Here is a 20,657-nt window from a genome sequence, read left to right on the forward strand (position 1 = left end):
GCTGCAATAAGCAATAACGATTTGTCAGGTCCCACAACTGTAAGGAATTCCATTTACCATCTTTCCTTCTGAAATGTAGAAGCCAATTGATAAAAATCCTTTTTAATCCTTGCACCTTTTTAGCAAGTTAGGTTCATTTAAAAACTACATGACTAAAACTGTTCCTTTCCCAATGACCTCGCTTAACAAAGATAGTTTCCAGGGGATTTGGCAGTTTTACTTCCCTTTTAAACTGACAGACTTGGAAGCTTAAGATTTTCCCAAATGACAATACTCCAAAACTAGATAGTACAGATGTTTACCAGTAATGATATCATCTTAAATTTGAACTTTGAAATAAAAACAAATGAATTACCAATCGACCTTAAAACTCCACATGAAGTTATACTGAACTAAAATCTTTTTTTTTGATGCCATACAACCAATCAACTTATAATCACTGCATATTTCCAGAATAGCCAAAAAGTTAAATAGACAATCAGCTATCACAGTAAATATTGGCAGTATTATTACTACTTGTTTGTATCCCACATATAAGAGCTTTAAACCGTCAGATATTATAAAATAAAAAATCCAATTCACATGAAATAAACATTATAACATAGGGTTAGCAGAACTGATAAAGTAACATAGCTAGTTTTACACAACTTTTTCTCCATCTTTTCGTTTCAACAAAATTCAGATTGAAAACTGCTTTTTGTCACTCAATTTTTACAGTATGAGAGGATTTTACATTTAGATTGTACAATTTAGAGATACCATAATAGAACAATTACATTATGACATTAATTGCATTTCCAATTCATCACATACCAAAATTATTGATAGAAAATTAGGCTTACCAAGTGCAGAGGCTTTTCTCCTCTCCTCACAGTTGCAGAGCTTGGTTGTTGACCCCGGGGTTTCGATATAGCTGCTATGCCTCCCCCCAATATATTTTTAGCTGTTCCAACTTTTACTCCAATAAATTTTATGTGTCCACTCATTAGAAACTTCTTTGAAAGTGATAGCTTTGACTTCCCTAGCAAGGGGAGAGGGAGTGGCGCCTACTCCTTTATCCCAGTTCTAGAGAACCCAAAAACCTCACCTTATGTATCAAATCTTAGAAAATATTCCAATTTGCCTAAATGCCAAATAGTAAAATGAATTCCGACTTTTCTTTAGCATCAAATTAGGAGTGACACTTTTCACAAATGACCAGAATGCATTCAGTTGCCTTTTAGTTGCATTCTGTTACACAAAACTTTCCTCTTTTACCTGAGGCAGGAAATAGTTAAATGTTAGTCTACCTGCCTCTTTGTTCTGAGGGAAAAGATTCCCTCCCTTTCTTATCACCTTCTCCTCACTCCACTTGGCCAGAGTAGAATGAAGAGGAGGAGATTTTCAAACTTTTAAAGATCTTAAAACTTCTGTTCACAAACAAGACAATATTTTGCTCTCTTTCTCTCCCTTTCCAGCCTGCATTCAGCAGCAGGGGAAAAGAGGAGGGAAAGAAATACAGCATTTCAAAGGAATGTCCTGCAGTTGCAGTTTAAAGCTTAGAGATGTCAGACCACTCACACACACAGAGAGAGAGAGACAGAGAGAGAGAGACAGAGACAGAGAGAGAGAGAGAGAGAGAGAGAGAGAGAGAGAGAGAGAGAGACAGAGACAGAGACAGAGAGAGACAGAGAGAGAGAGACAGAGACAGAGAGAGAGAGAGACAGAGAGAGAGAGAGACAGAGAGAGAGAGACAGAGAGAGAATTTCTGGAACCCTCGGCACAAATAACATTTTCTTGGCCCTCAGATAGATGCCAATTGGGGCCAGGTAAGATTGCTTTGAGATAGCCTAGGCACAGACCCCCAAGTGTAGGGGGAAACCGGCCCATCCTTTCTTCTTGAGGTCTTGAAGACCGAGTGTTTTTCAGTTGTACAAAAGATGTCTTAGGGGTGAGTCTCTCGGGGTACGGAGGGAGACTGACCCATCCTTTCCCGACTCCCCAGTCAGAATCACTTGTAGTCGTCTGCTTTTCTGTGACATCTCACATGAAAAGCCTTGCATAAAAAAATATATGTGTATATTTTTTTTTGACGTGGAGACACTTGTCCCTAGACAGGGTGTCCCCCATCCATGCGGGATGTTTCCTGGGTCTATTAAAAAATAGACCGGATTCCGGTCCCAGACCGGAATCGTCCAATCAAGCCTTCCTAGGTGCTTGAATGAACCCGACTACAGGACGAGAGGGAGGAGGTAAAGGAGCTTACCAGAACTCCAAGAAAGCTTGAGACCACAGACTCTCCAAACTGACTTGCCAAAATGATGGTGGACAGGATCCCAATAGGTTCAGCAGGAATTCTGATCTTATCTAAGACCAGAAAACCTGAAATATCGTCTGGAAAGAATTCAAGGTCTCAGGCTTAATTGGAGTGAGAGTTGTAGAAGTTGATTGTTATGCTTCCATGAGAAGCGGGCAAGAGTCCTTTAGGGGACCTGCCAGTGAGAGGGGCACATGCTTTTACCTTTAAAGGGTAGGGCTGCCATTGTCAGGGCTGACCAGAGGGGAGGGGCCTCAGTGCATAGACAAAGGTCAGAGCTGACCAAGAGGAGCATGTGAATAGATAGTTTAGATAAGATTTGGGCCAGGTGAAGCAGACAAAAGGCAAGGATAAAGGAGAGTGTGGGCCTTGTGGCCTTGCTAAGCTTTGTCTTCCCAGGAACAAATATTGCTGAGAACTTGCCTAGTGTCAAGATGAAGAAAAGACCTCCATTTGGGTATTAAGTGCTGTGCTTAAGCTTTGTTGTAACTCTGGGGTATATTCAATAGTGATCCAGGGGTGGGGAACTTTGGACCTTTTTGTGTTCTATGATTGAACAAATGAATGTACTTTACTTATGATTGGAAACTAATCTCCATTTGAGAAGAGGGGCTTTGTGATGGACTAAATGAAGGTACAGCCTAGGGGTGGAGTAGTATTTAGAACAGGGACTTTGTAATTGATTGAATGAATGTAAGGTCCTGGGGTGGGGTAGTACTTGGAGATTATTTAATCACACTTAGTAAATGCTGTATTTTGAAAGATGTCATATTTTGATCTTCTCTGTTCTTAATTTGTCACTGAATAAAATGGAGAGCACCTATGCTGGTATTTTGAACCTTGGGAAGTTGCCTTTCCTTGGCATTACATTACAGATATGGAAATGTTTTGCATAACTACACATGTATAACCTATATTGAATTGCTTGTCTTCTCAGTGGGGGTGGGTGGGGAGGAATGAAGGAGGAGAATATGGAACTCAAAAGGTTTTTTTTCCACTCTCCATAAATTTATTTTAAGTTTTCCCATCAAATGAGATAACACACACGGTACTTTTTGAGCTTTAAAGTGTTATACAAATACTATTGTTACAATCATTTACAGGTTTTCTCAAAACATTCTTTTTTTATCCAAACAACTCTTTCTATTGATAGTTGCACCCATATAATCTTCCAGATCCTTACACTGCTACCCTGAGGTTTAGTTTCATCTTCAAGGAGTTTTGGTTCTTAGAGTGAGTCAATCACTCATGCTCTATTGACTCTTTCTCAAACTACATAGTTGTCCATACCCACAATGCAACTTGAAGGGTTGCAGTTTCCTCAAAAAATTTTAACTCAAATCAAAATACCCAAAGTACTTTTGAATGTTGTTATAATCTCATTACAAGACATTATTTGTAGAAACACAGATTTATATCCAGTACTGATAGTTTTCTCTCTTTCTTTAACCCTATTTATTTGATTTATAATAATAATATTTCTGATAATTTCCTAAATCACTGGGAATTTATTAGCCATTTAATAAAAAATTCAGCTTGCTTATTTGCTTATACTTTGGTCATTGTTGCTAAAAAGCCTTGTGCTGTCCTGAAAGCTTTTTTATGAGAGAGTAACTAAATTGTGTTTCTATATGCATAATTTGTGACAATGATTACTGGAGCCTCATGGAAACAAATAGCAGTTTTGCTCTGTGTCCCAAGTGTGTACATAGTGAATAAGCATTTATATAGTGCCTACTATATGCAAGGTACTATACTAAGATCTTTTTAAATAAATATTATCTCATTTGATCCTTACAATAGCACTGTGAGTTAGGTGTTATTGTTAACCTCATTTTACAGTAAAGAAAATTCAGACAAACAGAGGTTACATGACTTGCTCAGGGGTCATACAGTTACTAAGTATCCGAAGCTGAATTTTCTTTCAGATTTTCCTGACTCAGACCTAGCATTTCATCTACTGTATTTTTTGCCTCCTCTCTAGTATCTATGAATTTCCACCTCAAAAATAGTGCAGCAATAGCTTCTTGTTCCTTAGGAAAAACCCAGGACTGAAGAATTGCATCATCTGAGAAGTATACATGTGGGGAAAATGGCTTAGCACCTATTCACCTGCTCTTTTATTTATGCCATATCAATAAATGCTCCAGTCTTATAAACAATAATGCTGTATTTTCCAGGCTTACCCCACATTTGAAATACAGGGAAAAGTGCTATCTCCTTATCCTGACTCACCAGATGTTAGAAAGTTATTTTTACCCTAATTAATTGAACAATGTATAGTCTACAGTGACAATGTCCTTCTTGTTGCTTAGTGGTGAGGATTCCATATTTTATTTGTTTCTAATACAGTTTCAATGTATGTGTGTGTGTTTTTTTCCTAGGCTAAATGTATATTTGGCTGGCATGAATCCATTTTATTTCCATGCAGTAAATATAATTTTACACTGCTTGGTGACTCTGGTGCTGATGTACACATGTGACAAAGTTGTCTTCAAGGACCATCGACTTGCTTTTGTTACTGCATTGATTTTTGCTGTGCATCCCATTCACACAGAGGCAGTAAGTAGCATCAATACTGGAAAATAATGGGCAGAAAAAGTGAAAGTTAAATGGATATTTCCCCCTCTAGTACAAAATCACTTGGACTTAACGTGATGTAGTTGTAAGAAAAAATTATTATGCATCAAGGTATATACTTTATAAAATATAACATTTATTTGGCAACTTTGTGTAGACTCAAAACCACCCTAGTGCTTCTAAAGCTAACTGCTTTTGCAATTAAAATACCTAGTCATTGGAAGTAAAAATAAAGTAGCACATTTGAAGAAAACATTAGCCTATGGTCTGTGTGAGAAGACAGCTACATTAGCAAAGCTTGCTGTGCTATTCTAAATTTTTAATTTACCTTTTTCTCTTTCTGCCCTTAAGTTTACCGTGTATACTATTCCAATGACTTATTTTACTGATCCTTACTCATTTTTGAAGAGAGCAATCAAAATTTAGAATTGCATTTATTCATAAGATTCACAGGTTATGTGACCTTCAAATTATATTCTGAGGTCTTTAATTAGAGACAACCCTTCTAAAGTAATGCTATTTGTTTTGTGAGCAGATCTGTGCTGATTATAAAACTGCCTTAAAACATTAATATCTGTCACTCCCTACTTTCCATAGCAATAGCTATCTTCATGGAAAATACTGGCACTTCATGTACTGTTTCTTTTTTTAATTTTAAGGTTATACTGTAGAGGAGTAGTATATAGTTTTGAGAAAAATTACTTTGAAAGTCAAGCTTAATTGTTAATCTTTTTATATTTCTTATTAATAATAATGAAATATCGGTATCTGACAATTTGTATAACTTTTTAAGGTTTACTAAGTATTTTGCTTACAATTACTTGTGAAATAAGTAGTACAACTGCTATTATTCTTGATTTACAAATGGGAGAATTGAGATATATGATTAAGTAACTTACTCAGGGTCCCAAAGCTAGTAAGATGCAAAGCTGAAATTAGGAGTAGGCTTTCATATTCTTGAGATTTCTTTCTCCATGATTCTGCTCTTACCATGTGTGCGGAGATGCCCATTAGTGGGGTTATGTTCAGGCATGCAAAAGAGATAGATTGTCTTTATGCCACATAGATAATAGAGACCTGTAATGGCCAGGTCTCCTGAATTGCTACTGGTAAGCAGTACAACCCCTTTGAAGTTAATAGATGCATAACCAGAGGCTCAATTTAAGTGAATATAAGTATCAGAGTAGAAGTAAAAGCATAAGTATTAGAGCTAGGATTCAAACCAACATTTTCTGAACTAAGAGGCTGCCTGGCACAGGAGATAGTTAGGAAACTAGAATTGGAGTCAGAAAGACCTGCATTCAAATGTCACCTCAGACATCTTCTAATTGTGTGACTCCAGGCAAAGCACTTAAATTATTTTTGCCTCACTTTCCCCATCTGCAAATTGGGAGCAAGAAAGGTTGAACTCAGCTTCTAAGGTTCCTTCCAGCTCTAAATTTAAGAACCTATGAAAAGTGTACTTTTTCTTTTCACTTTACTTCTTTTTCAGATAAGTAATGTGGAACCTTAAGAACTTGAGTGTCTTCTAAGTGCTCTAGTTGCATAGTTTAAATGACTGACTATGGCAATGACTATCTTAGTTTTTAATGTCATTTACAATCCTGGCATGTTCATTTATTGATTACAGATTTCATATACTTTATTACCAAAATAATAAAAAAAAAACCAGGAGGGGGATTCTGTTTTATGCTTAAAAAAACCTTACAATACTCAGCATAGTGCTAGGGTACATAATTGGTATTCAGTATATACTGTTGGTTAGTGATGAAGTTTAACTGAAATTACATCTGTATTGATATGCTAATCCAGGCAGTATGGTGTCACAGAAATCACTTTGAATTTGAAATCAGAACTGAGTTTGATTCCTGCCTCCATAATTTATTGGTATCTACTTCTCTGACCCTCAGTTTCCTTGTCTGTGAAATGAGGTAATAATAATGTACTATTTAAACTGTATGAGGTAACTGGGCAATCTAGAGGAAAGAGCATTGGATTTACCATCAGATTACATGAGCTACCTGTTTTACCCTTAGATATATTACTTAATGACCCCATTTGGGGTTTTCTTGGTACAGATATTGGAGTGATTTGCCATTTCCTTCTCCACTTCATTTCACAGATGAGGAAACTGAGGCAAACAGGGTTAAGTGACTTGTTCAGGATCACACAGCAAGTAAGTGTCTGAGGCCAGATTTAAATTCAGGAAGATGAGTCTTCCTTACTGCAGTCCCAGAACTCTATCAACTATGTCACCTAGCTACCCCATATTTCTCTGTATATTTCTGTGCATTAGTAAAATTAAGAGCTTGGACTAGAACCTAATTATTATTATTATAATTATTATATTAGCATGATTGCTAAGGTCTTTTATTTCTAAATCATGCAGTGATCTTAATTATCATATAAATTTGAGATATGGGTGGGTATGGGTAAAGAAAATCTTATATCCTCATGGTGCTTATCCCACTTCCCACATTTAATCTTTGATCTTTTAACAGAGTTGGTTCTGTTGACAACTTGGCCATTCACTCCCACTTAGGGACAAGTTAGGGACAAGTCAGCTCATACTGGGGGGGACAGATTACTAAATTTAAGCTGCAGAAATCTGGGAAACGGTATAAATCAGAGCTTGATTTATTGTTTTGTTAATTGTTTATACTTAAGAAAGCCATTGATAGAATATGAATAATGCACATAGAATTTAAAAGTGTATCAAGGGTACATTTTTCTCTACTAGAGTACTCATAAAATGTTTACCAGCATACTCCTGCTCTCAGTTCATAACTTTTGATTATAAAGAGGATTCCTGCTGGTTAGAATTGTGTACCAGAATTGTATACTGAAACTGGTTTGTTTTATAGCTAATGTTTTCCAGCACTTTGCCACATCGTTCAGCATACCTTGAAAGCCTTGCTTTAGCCTGGTTTGCAATGGCTCCATTTTAGTTTGAGAATCTTGTTAATTCTTGCTACATATGTCCAACTTTATTGGGATGCACTTTACTTCAATTTTGATAGACTGGCTTTATTTCTTCGTTGATTGTGACTAATCCTGTCTGGCCCTTCCTTTCATGATCACTAGGGCTTAGAGATTATACAGCTGATGAAAATGCTAAAGGGTTTAAGTTGTGCAGTCTGGAGCAGACACAGGCCCTTAAGGCCTATTGGACAAAGCCAGTGGCTTCATAGGCCTTTGATTTGGCTGAATCTTAATGCCACAGGTACTCCTGTACTCAGTATGCCGTTCTCCCAGAGATCATGCTGTTCTTTCATTCATTACATGTTAGTTAGGAAGTAGTATATTGAAAATTTCAGAAGGAAAATATCAAATTGTTATAGCCAAGATTCCATTAACAATGTCAGTTAAGATTGTTTGGATTGTTCAATGCTATAATAAGGTCTAGAATGAAGGTTAGAATTTGGATACTTCTGTAATCCCTTAGTTGGTCAAGTATGTGGTTATCAAAGAGTTTTTTAGATAGATTTAGCACAAGGGGATAAAAATTGGCCCTGTGATTTTTTAGTATAGAGAGTTCTTGGATGAGAAAATGCCTACTATTGAATGCACCATCTTTTCAAATTATAGTCTTATAGAGTTTCTAAGAACATTTTACTTGCCCAAAGTCACAGAGCCAGGATGTGTCAGAGGCTGGACTTGAACCCAGATCTTCCTGACTGTGAGTTCAGGTCTTATCCACTATGTATGTCATGCAACTTCTTAGCACTGGGGGGCAAATTTCATAATTTTAGGTAGAAAAATGTGTTGTCTTTTCAAATGTACTCCCCCCGAAAGTACTCAATCTCTCTCTCTTTCTCTCACTTTCTCCCTAGGTGACTGGCATTGTGGGCAGAGCAGATGTATTAGCTTGTTTGCTATTTCTATTGGCCTTTCTCTCCTATAATAGGTGAGTATCATTATATTTGTTCTTCCTTTTGATCTATTTCCCTCCTTTGAGAGCCCTTCTCTCAGTGTTTGTACTCAGCTTGAATCAGTTGACCTTATAGACCAAGATATTTTTCTGAAAGAAAAAAATCATGCCATCAGAAGTTGCTTTTGTGTACTAGAAAGAGTAGAGTAAGATTTTCTCTTAATCTTAATGGCCTACCACTTAAAACTGTACCCATTCTTTGAAATGAGCTATAGAGTTAAAGATGGAACCTCTCCCCCCATAATGTTAGGAAACTAAACTCTTCCTTCTTACTTTTCTTCTGTGATTTTTGACCAAGAACAAAAAAATTAGAATTCTAGCCCCTCCCAAAGAAATAAAACATTGAACCTATGTACTGTTCTTTCACATTTTTTTTCAAAATTTTATTTTAGACTCAAATGACAGAACACAAATAGAGAATAGAGAAAAGAAACAAAAACATATCATAAACTTAAATACAAACTTGGAAAGAAAAAAAAACATGTCATGTGCAATTACAGAACACGAGAGGATTCAAAATCTGTAACAACAGATTTTCTTTTCAAGAAAGCCTATATGATAAATAATACTTGTGTTGAGAATTGTCCATCTTTTCTGTGCTTTCTTGGAAGTTTTCTTTTGTACTCTGCTGTGCTCTTTTTTATTTTGTTCTTTTTTCCCTCCCTTCCATCCCCACCTCAGAAGGCTACAATAAAGTTTAGATGTGTTTCTCTATAGCTATAGATATATACATACATATTTACCTATATGCATACATATATAGACATGTACTTTCTCAAACCTATTCTACTCCTGATCTTTGATTTTAATGTATGTGCATATCTCTTGTTTCCTATCCCTCCTGTCTCCTCTACTTACTTCCACCCATTACTTTGGGTCTTTCACCTCTTCATTGATCTTCGCTGCATTTAATATTTCCTATGTCAGTCTTCACGTATTCCACCTCTTTCTCTGTCACTCAATTATACTTTTCAAGGTAATTCAAAGTTTAAGAGAAATTAGGATTGGGGTGGCTAGGTGGCGCAGTGAATAGAGCACTGACCCTGGAGTCAGGAGGACTTGAGTTCAAATCCATCCTCAGACACTTGACACACTACTAGCCATGTGACCTTGGGCAAGTCAGTTAGCCCCAACTGCCCTTCCTCCCCCTCCAAAAAGCAAAAAAATAAAAATAAAAATAAAAAAGAGAGAGAAATTAGGACGGATTTGAAGCAGAGGTTCTCAAATTTTTAAGAATTCCTTAATCTTACATATTGTGAAGATCTTTATTTTAGCAAGGGGAAATAAAGGAGCCTGGAATGGATGGGTATCTTTTATCTTTGTTGTTGAGAAGTAGAGAATGTAGAGAAGTAGTTGTGGTGGGGGCTCTCCCCACCCAAAAACTGTTGGGGTTTCATGTTGTGTTGTGGTGGAAGTGCCTCAGAGAATTCAGAATCAGACCACCTCTAATCCAAGTATAGGCATTTATTGAGATTGACCCTTCTCATGAAACAGGCTAAATTCCAAGGGGAACCAACAACTTCAGAGAAAGCAAGATGGATTTTTATAGGGTAAAGATGCAATTACATAACAGAAATCATGACTATTAAAAAGGCAGGAGAGGTTTGTTAAGGAAGTAGGTAATGGAGGAGGAGTTCCATCTATTGGTTCAGTGGTTAAACATTCTGATTTATGCTGCCCTCTAATTGACTAGCTATTGTGGTCCTGTCTGGTCAAGATAGGTAGTTAGGTATTGTGGTCCTGTCTTGGGCTAGATGGTTGATGTGATTGGGATTGAATACAAGAACATACCTGTTTCTGTGGGAATGGATCTGGGGGCAGTGACTAGGTAGAGGCAGTAGCTGGTTTCCTATTACATGGACATATCTGCTGTTTCTGTGGGAACTAAGAGTTCAGGGACACATGTGTTGTTCCGGTAAGCAGTGGGGCATGCATGAAGAAGTTAGGACATTGGTGGGGGCGAGGGTGGGGGCTAATTAGGTACATTGGGTCTATTCTTAAGTGGGGCCTAAAATGAAATTAGGATATTGGGGCTGTGGGTAGCTTTATTAGGATTCCATTGGTATTATACTTATTTTTTAACCATTCTGAAAATATAGGGCTTTCGTTTTGCCATTGGTCTATCAGTATATGTGGAGGGAAGGAGAAAAAGTCATTGGGAAGTGTTGTTTTCCTTAATAGAATATATAACCTCTTTGGGGGTAACTTCTTGAGGTATTGTTTAATTTTTGTCTTTATTTCCTCAGTGTCTAGCCCAGTGCTTCACACATTTTAAGTGCTAAATGAGTGCTTTTTGATTGATTGTAGATCATTTGTAGATCTTTTTGATTTGATTTTAGATCAGAAAGAGTTAGGAAAAGAAGGTGGCAGTACTAATCATGCTGGCACTGTTTCAGGAATGAAAGTATATCTAGGAACGTGCTTGGATTTCCGTCCAGGCACATAGACTCCTTTCCCTAACCTCACCCTGTTTCCCTCAAACCTCCCTACTACTTTACTTTATTGCCTCTGGCTGGTATTTTCTCCCCTCCTTCTGCTCAGGTCCTGGGGAGGGATAAAATGCCAGTTGTCACTCTGCAATCTCCAGAACATGAAATGTTTACAAAGTTGCTTGATTATCTCATCAAGGAATCAAAAACAAAAGAGACAGAGGTGAACAGAACAGTTCTTAATCAGCTCACAGAGAGGTAGCTTAAAAGGAAAATCTAAGAAGGAAAAGACCGATGAAGGAGTGGTCACCTGTCATGCATATCCACTCAGTTCTGGCTTTGCAGCCCCGGAGTCATCTGTTTTTCTGACTCTGTTTCCATTATTACTTTGTAGTGGTATTTCATTCATGCATGACCAGATATTTGTTCCCTTCCAAATTTTCACATGGTCACTTAGACTGAAACCAGGTTGGGAATATGAGCCTGATTCAAGAACTGTTCTTTATAGATTAACCCACTCATGATACATTTGAGTATCTTATAACCTCAAATCTCTGGCATTTTGTTAAAAAAGCAGGCTCTTGAGACAGGAGCATTGAAGGACTGTATAATTTCCCAAATATGGTCTAATTTGCTCTGTTCTTCCTGTGCAATTCTAAGCCATGCTCATTTACCATCCACCAGTATCTGTTCAAAATATGAACTGAACTTCTGAAGTGACTCCAACTGCATGTCTAGGCAGTAAGATTTTTGATTTCCTTGGTTTTTATTATGTGAATTGCTAATTTGATTCCTTGTGTGGCCATGGATCTCAGGAAGGAGTTTCTCTTCCCTGCATTTTTCCATGGTTTAAAGCAGTTAGCACAATGTCATCTGCAAGCAGAAGCATCTGGTGTATCTCATCATCCATAAGGAAGCCTTCTTTCATTTGTACTTGGGTGACCCATTAAGAATTCAGAGGATTTGGAGTCAGAGGACCTCAGTTTGGATCCTGGTTCTGTTCCTTACTACATATGTAGTGTGGGGGAAATCACTTTTGCCACTCTGGGTTTTTCTGTCCTTACCTGTGAAATGAGGGGGTTGGACTTGATGACCTTTAGTGGGAGTGGATGATGGGTGTGGCCCATCAACATTGGTGCCAGTTCACTTTGTGTAGGCTGAAAAGCATTTGCCCTACTAGAGTTATCACCATAAAGAGATTTGTTAGAGGTACATAGTAATGCTTCTACCCCAGAGAACTGACTTTTAAACTTGTTGGCAGGAGCATGGATCTGCTTTACATTGGGGAATGTTTTCCTCCTAAGACTTCTCCATTCTTTCTGCTGCTCAGCTTGTTTCTGGGGACCTGTGCAATGTTGGTGAAAGAGACTGGAATCACCGTGTTTGGAGTGTGCCTAGTCTATGATCTTTTTTCTCTACCTCACAGCAGAGGTAAATGGTAAGTTGTTTTAAAGGTTTTCTTCTATATTGGCAGACAAATCAAAAGCAGAATCATCTGGAACTTTATTAGCATTGAATACTTAAATTTTTTTTTTCTGAAACTTTAGCATAGTAGAAATAAAAAACCTACAAAAATAATTATAACACAATGTATTTCTGTCTTTTTTTAAATGCTAGGATCAACTCTGTTGTACCATATTAAGATTTCATTAGGTGGTAGAAGCTAGACTGTTTTCCCCCCAAGTTTTCTTATCTTGTCCTAACGTCCTTTTAATGAGGTTGACTAAAAATGGTGATGGCTAGAGTTTGCCATTATGAATGGAAATAACTTTTGTGGGTCTGCTTTTTGTTTGTCAGAAATGGGTAGGAGTATCCAAATCTGTTTTTTCCTCTTAGTTCATCTATCTTGCAGCAGGAGCCACATGGTAGTTTCTAGGTTTTTGGCATAAGTCTGGTTTAAGCAGGAAAAGATGGAAGACATTCCAACTGAACTGGAAAAGTACCAAGATAATTAAGGGAAAGGAAAGGAAGTGGTAAGTCGCAATAAGAACACAGAAAAGTACATTTGTTTAAAATTAATCTTACTGTTACCGTTATAGCTTACATTTATATAGCACTTTACTAATAACAACAAACATGTGAAGTCATTAGTGCAAGTATTGGTTACCCTGTTTGACAGATAAGGATACTGAGCCTTAGAGAGGTTAAGTGATGAGTATAGACAGGCAACTTGTATATAGCCTTTCTAGGACTTAAACACTAGGTTCAGTGCTCATTTTGGTTTTCTTATGTTTCTCATAAGATCATGTCAGATTTTTAGTGGTGGGAACATGTTTGTTCAGGTTCTGAAGTGAAGGAGCAAGTAGATGGTACAGTGGCTAGAGCACCAGACCTGGAGTCAGGGATACCCGAGTTCAAATATGGCTTCAGATGATAGCTGTGTGGCCCTGAGCAAGTTACTTAACCCTGTGTGCCTCAATCTTCTCATCTGTAAAATGGGCTGGAGAAGGAAATTATAAACAGTTCTAGTATCTTTTCCAAGAAAACCCATGAAGAGTTGGTCATGACTGAAACTACTGAACAACAACAAAAATCTGAAGTAAAATTGACATCTGGCTATCTTTCTTGGAGGAACCAATGAGTAAAATGATTGTCAGTGAATTAGTTCAGAGGTCAGCAACCAATATCTTAAGTATGATTGATAAGGGAAAAGGAAAGCAAAGAAGGGGAACGAATGTAAGTAGGCATGAGTGAATGGAAAAGAGGGTCCAGAACTGTTGACTTAGGTGCCATTTATTCATTATAAATGGCTTGATTCTTTCATCTAGGCAGATTGCTGTTATCCTAGAGACAGATATATATATATATCTGCTGCTATCTGAGATGTATGTGTAGAATTACAGCATTCTCAGATGTCTCAGTGGTCATCTAGTACAACTAGGATCAAATAGATGATTGCTTCTCTTGTGAGTGTTACTATATAGCAAAATTTATTTTAGAATTGATTTTTCCATTCCTTGTAATTTATTAAATTAAAAGAAACTATTCTGCCATAATTTTTACAATTTTCTTCCTACCATCAGCATCAAAACTAAAATATCTCACTTCAGAGTCATAGTTATAAAATTCAGTAATTTTCAATGCATGGAGAAAACTCAAGTATTGAGTTTCTTTTTTGTTTTTTTCCTTCATTTTACAAGCATTTATTATTTCTCCCTCCAATTGCCCCTGCCAATTGACCAAAGAAATAAATAAAAGCATAATAATAAATATGCATAACTTAGCATAACAAATTTCCACATTGGCTAAATTCTAAAAATGTGTGCCTCATTTCACATTTTTAAGTGCTTCATCTTTTGGGCAGGAAGCCTGGGTAGCATGCTTCATCTCTGGCATCATGATTTATTAATGCATTAATCAACATTCTGAAATTTCAAAAAATTTTTGTTTGCATTGTTTTTGTCATTGCATAAATTCTTAATTTTGCTTACTTCACTCTGCATCATTTCATATAGACCTTCCCAGTTTTCTCTGAAATTGTCCATTCACAATTTCTTGTGGACAATAATATTCTATTATATTCATATACCTTAAGCATTCTTTAATAAATAGATATCCTCTTTGTTTTCAGTTTTTGGTCACTATGGAAAGAGTTGTTATAAATATTTTCAAACAAATGAATTCTTTTCCTTTTTCTTTGATCTATTTTGGGAACAGGACTACTAGTGGTATAGTGGGGTCAAAGTGTATACACAATTTTAGGATATAATTCCAAATTGCTTTCCTGAATGGCTGAACCAGTATTATCTTAGTGTGCTCATTTTCCCACAATTCCACCAATATTTATCATTTTTCTCTTTTGTCATCTTTACTAATCTTATAGATGTCAGGTTGGACTTCAGAGTTACTTTAGTTTCTACTTCTCTATTATTGATTTGGAACATTTTTTTCATATGTTTGTTGAGAGGATAGCTTAGATTTCTTCCTTTATAAACTGCCTATTCAGAGCTTTGACCATTTTTCTATTGATAAATGGTTTTTAGTCTTAGAAATTAAAAAAATATTTTGGAGGGAGGAAGGCAAGGCAATTTGGGTTAAGTGACTTGCCTAAGGTCACACAGCTAGTAAGTGTGTCAAGTATCTGAGGTCGGGTTTGAACTCAATTCCTCCCAACTCCAGGGCTGGCGCTATTTCACTGTGCCACCTAGCTGCCCCTGTCTCAGAAATTTTTATCAGTTCCTTAGCTTGGATATGAAACCTTTATGAGAAAAACTTGAAGATATTTTTCCTATTTATCTGTTTCTTTTTAAATTTTAACTATATTACTATTTTGCAGAAATATAAAATTTTATGCAATCAAAATTGTCCATTTTATCCTGTGTGATCCTCTCTGTTTGCTTATTTGGTCATGAACTCCTCCTTTATTCATAAATCTGAAAATGTATTTCTTACTTGCTTATGATGTCACTTTTTATGTCATGTATCCATTTGTATATTATCTTGCTATATGGTATTGACCTATATATAATTTCTGCTCACCTGCTTTCCAGTCTTCCTAGCAGCTTATGCTTATTGAATACTATAATATATTCATTTACTTCTGTATGGAGTGCATCTAATCTGTTACACTGATCAACCTCTCATTTTTGATGAATATCAAATTTTGTTTAATAAGTATCAAATTTTCAATGGTTACTACTTTGTAACTACTTTTGTTACTATGAAATCTGATACTGATAGATTACGGAGGTCCCACCTGATACATATCAGATTAACAAACATGAGAAAAGAAAAAAATGACAAATACTGGAGAGCCTTTGGGAAAATGAGCACTTAAGTTATTAAACTGTGCATACTCTTTGACCCAGCTTTCTTCTTCAGCCCTACTTTTCTTCCCGTTATTTCCCTTGATGGTCTAGGCCCTTTTGTTCCTCCAAATGAATTTTCTCATTGTTTTATACAGCTTTATAAAATATCCCACTTTGTAGTTTGATTTATATGAAGTATTAAAGCTGTAAATTAATTTAGGTAGCATTCTCATTTTTATTATTTATTATTATCATTTATTACTGGCACAATCTAGTCATGAATTCTTTATTTCTACAAAGAATATTTCGTGAATGTTATAATAAAAGCTATAGGTCTTTTTTAGGTCTTTTGAATGAAACTTTCTCTTCTATTATTTTTTTCCTGAATTTTACTATTACTGTATATAAATATTTTTAACTTTTGTGTTTATTTTTTATTTTGATTCTTTAATGATATGCCTGATTCTCTCTCTCTTTCTCTTTCTCTCTCTCACTGATTTTTTTAGGGTATTATATGCAAACTATGACGTCATCAGCAAAAAAGAAGAGTTTTCTCTCTTATTTGCCTATCATTATGAATCTAAGTTTTTTGTCTTATTTTATCATTGGTATTTCTAGAAATGTGTAGATAATAGAAGAGAAAGGGAGGCATCTTTACTCTATTTCTGTATTTATTGGAAATGCTTCTAGTGTTTCCCCATTGAAGATAAGCTTTAAGTTTTAGATAATTTTTTATCATATTAAGAAAAGTCTCTTCTACTACCAAAGAATTATTTTATAGATCTAGAAAAAATAATGATAAAATTCATCTGGAAGAGAAAAAGGTCAAGAAATATCAAGGGAATCAAGGAAAAAATATGAAGGAAGGGTGACCTCACCTGTATGGGATTTCAAACTATACTACATAGTGGTAATCATCAAAACAATCTGGCACTGGCTAAGAAATAGATCAGTGGGTCAGTAGAATAGATTAGTTATGCAATACACAGTCATAAGTTACCATGTTTGATAAACCCAAAGATGCAAACTTTTGAGACAAGAATTTATTCTTTGACAAAAATCAGGGAAAACTAGAAAGCAATTTGGAAGAAACTTAAGCATAGCCCAACATTTCACACCATATACCAGGATAAGATCGAAATGGATATATGACTTAGATATAAGGTATGATATAAGCAAATTGGGGAAGTGTGGAAAATTTTACTTGTCAGATCTATGCATGAGGGAAGAATTTATGACCAAAAAAGAGATAGAAAGGATCACAGGAAGTATAATGGATATAGTTTTGATTACAATGAAAGTAAAAAGTTTTTGTACGAACAAAACCAATGCTGCTAAAATGAGAAGGAAGGCAGGAAATTGGGGGGGGGGAAATTTAGAGCATGTTTCCCTGAAGGGCCTCATTTCCCAAATATATTGAGAATCATATCAAATTTACAAAAATAAGAGCCATTCCTCAATAGACAAATGGTCAAAGGATGTGAACGTACAGTTTTCAGGAGAAATCAAAGTGTTCCATAATCCTATGAATTGATGCAATGTGAAGTGAGCAGAACAAGAGAGAATTGTAACAGTAACAGCAAGACTGTAATAGTGATCAGCTGTGAGTTAGCTACTCTAATCAACACAGGGAAACAAAATAGTTCGGAAGGACTCAAGATGAAAAATGCTATTTACCTCTAGAGAGAGAACTGATGAACTGTGTGTGCAAATTGAAGTGTAACCTTTTTTCTTTTTTTTTTTTTCCTTTTTTTTTTTTTGGCAATATGTCTCATATGGAAATAAATTTCACATGAAATTTGTATCACATATATAATTAATGGATATATTGCTTGCTTTCTCAATGGGTAGGGGACAGGCTGAAGGGAGGGAGAAAATTTGGAACTCAATTAAAAAAAGAATGTTAAAAATAAATAAATAACAATTTAGAAAAAGAACTTCTGTACCTATACTTTGGGATGTGTGTTTCTCTGTGTGTGTGTGTGTGTGTGTGTTTTAACAGCATAAATGAGTTATATGCCTTCTCCATGGCTTTTTCTTTTTTCTTTTTTTTTTTTTAAAGCAATTGGGGTTAAGTAACTTGCTCAAGGTTACACGGCCAGTTATTATTTCTGGGTGTGGTGCTGAGTATCTGAGTCTGGATTTGATCCAGGTCATCCCGACACTGGAGCCGGTGCTCTTACTCGCTGAGCCACCTGGCTGTCCACCCATGGCTTTTTCTATACCTATTTAATTAATTGTCTTTAAAAAAAACTTTCTTATTATTTGTTGTCTTCAAATGTTGAACCATCCTTTCATCTCTGGTACAAATTCAACCTAATCGTAGTGAATATATACTTTTTAGATATACATTTCTATAGTTTTTCTTTTTTTTGGCCAAGATTTTATTTTTAAAAATTTCTAAATCATTATTTGTTAACAGTTTATTTTTCTTTCCTTTGTCCTTTTTTGGCTGGGGAATCAAGACTATATTTATTCCTATAAAGTGTTTGATAAACTGTTTTCTTCCTAAATTGTTGAGAATAATTTTGTAGTTTAAAAATTAATCTTTAAAATTCTAATAGAATTCACTTTAAGTTTATTTTGGCCAAGATTTTTTACTTGGGCAGTTTACCTATGGCTATTAATTCTTAAAATCTATATTTATTATGTTAATGTGAATATTTCATGTTTCTGTAAATATCCCTTCATTTAAAAAAATTTAGAACTTTGCTGGCACATAATTATGCATAGTATGTCCTGGTAGCTATTTTTATTTTTCCTTTGTTGTAATTTTACCTTATTCATTTTAAATTTTGACAGTTTGAGTTCCTTCCCTCCTCTTTTGAATCAAGTCAACTAAGGACTGATCAATTTTGTTCATCTTTTCAAAGAAAAGATTTTAGTTTTGTTCATTAATTCTATAGTCTTTTTTTCTCTCTTTAATTAACAGAGTTTTGAACTTTTGAAGTACAAAATTTGAGGTCCCTTTTGTATCCATTTTCAGTCATTGCTTTTGCTGATCTTCCCTTGTCCTCCTTATTTTTACTGTGCTTCACTCTTAGAAATAAAACTTCATGGGGGAATTAATATTATAGAAATTATACTATTTTCCTAGTTGTATGACCCAGGCTTCCCCAAATACTTTAATGAGGTAACTTTTTTCTCAAAATATTTTTGTAATTATTTTTGTGGAACTGCCTTTTCAGTCAGTTTCTAAGCCACATCACATTATAGTCACACCTTATTTTCAAATTGTTTCATATTTTAGTTGATTTTTACCAAAGTATTACACAGATTGTAACAGTGTATATACTTTTGGCCTGCTAACTCTTGGACCATAGGAAAAAAAGTGTCTGAAGAATGTAAATACTTTAAGTCAACTTTGAAGTTGTTTTCCTTGCAAAATCTACATTTAATAAAAATTTTATAACATAAGATGTCATCAATTTTATACTATTATTTATGATTCTTATTCCTTGCCTGGCCATAAAAGAAGAAAATATTAATCTTTAAAAACAGAAAGATTGTTTTATAAGGTTCCCTACTTCTCTGTTTTCCTTGAACTAAAAAACCTATCAGTATTACCAGGTGGTAAAGATCTGAGTCAAGTCATTAAAATTTAATCAACTTCTTGCCTGTTCATGTGAGAATTTGAGTGTATTTAATTGTCTGATATTGGTGCTTAAGAAATTTCAACCATATAATAATGTCAAGGATCATGGTTAATGCTTTGACAAAACTCCCATTGAACAAATAGCTTTTCCCTTTTAGGCCATGCAGTGCTCTGAAAGCCACCTGCTTGAATGAGTTTTTCCCCTAGGGCTATACTGGACCTTCTATCATTTGCTCTTAACTTTTCAGTGTTTACCATTAAGTCTCAGTAGATGACTTCTTTTCAAATGGATGAGAGCAACTATGATATAGTAACAGATGGACCATCTTGTCTCAGTTTTTAGAGAGCAAACTATAAAAATATTTTGTCTCTTTTCCTGGTTTTACCTTTCAGCTACATCCTAATGTAATTTTGCTTTGCTTCACTGACAATAAATATATGTGCTGTCTTAATGTGAAGACTGTGGCTTGGATCAGACATGGTTATTTTAAATTATAACTGGATATCGCTGTATAGGGTTCAGAATCCTGTGACTTGGTGTCCTCACTTAAGGAGGAGAACACTACCTGCCACTGTCTTCATAGATTTGTAGATGCCATCTCCTTATGTTTTAGCCCCATCATGATTTTGCTTTGCTTCTTGTCCTCTTCTTTATTTTAAGAGTCTGTAACAAAGAATAATAATTTCTGGTGATTAATGAATAATCCAAGTATTTTCCAAAATCTCAGTACTTTGCCATGAAGTCTAGAAACAAATGTAATACTGTTTTGCAAATTGAAATCACATATTCTAATTCTGTGTTTTGTAACAATTTGTATTTTGTCTAAGAATTGTTTACTCTTCCTGTTAAAAACAATCCTCCATGGTTTTCCAGAAGTGAAAGCAGACTGGTATATTAACAAGGACCCTGATCTCTTTCCATTGAGTAGGCCAGATTCTTATCTCTGCCCTAGCATGGACATATTCATGCGTCCTTGACCCAGTCATTGAACTTCTCTAGAGCTTAATTCCCTCATCTAATGACTGAGAGGGTTGCATTGGATGATCTCTAAAGTTCTCTTTAGTGTGAAATAATTTG

At 35.5% G+C, this 20,657-nt stretch overlaps 1 protein-coding gene across 6 annotated transcripts in view; it reads left to right on the forward strand.

Moving 5' to 3' along the window:
* The window catches only part of TMTC1 (transmembrane O-mannosyltransferase targeting cadherins 1), a 340,352-nt gene that overhangs the window by 37,851 nt on the left and 281,844 nt on the right, over positions 1-20,657 (forward strand). For 2 of the 6 annotated variants that reach the window (XM_069094886.1, XM_069094881.1), the window contains exons 2-5: positions 4,681-4,858; positions 6,999-7,052; positions 8,710-8,783; positions 12,498-12,674. In XM_069094886.1, the coding sequence (XP_068950987.1) occupies positions 4,681-4,858; positions 6,999-7,052; positions 8,710-8,783; positions 12,498-12,674 (483 nt within the window). The remainder of the gene's footprint in view (positions 1-4,680; positions 4,859-6,998; positions 7,053-8,709; positions 8,784-12,497; positions 12,675-20,657) is intronic. The other 4 variants (XM_069094883.1, XM_069094882.1, XM_069094884.1 and 1 more) reach the window with 4 other exon arrangements.

This window comes from Petaurus breviceps, unplaced genomic scaffold, assembly GCF_028583685.1.
Source record: "Petaurus breviceps papuanus isolate PSGF00001 unplaced genomic scaffold, PetGlider_PUasm1.0 221, whole genome shotgun sequence".
In the NCBI taxonomy this organism is placed as follows: Eukaryota; Metazoa; Chordata; class Mammalia; order Diprotodontia; family Petauridae; genus Petaurus; species Petaurus breviceps.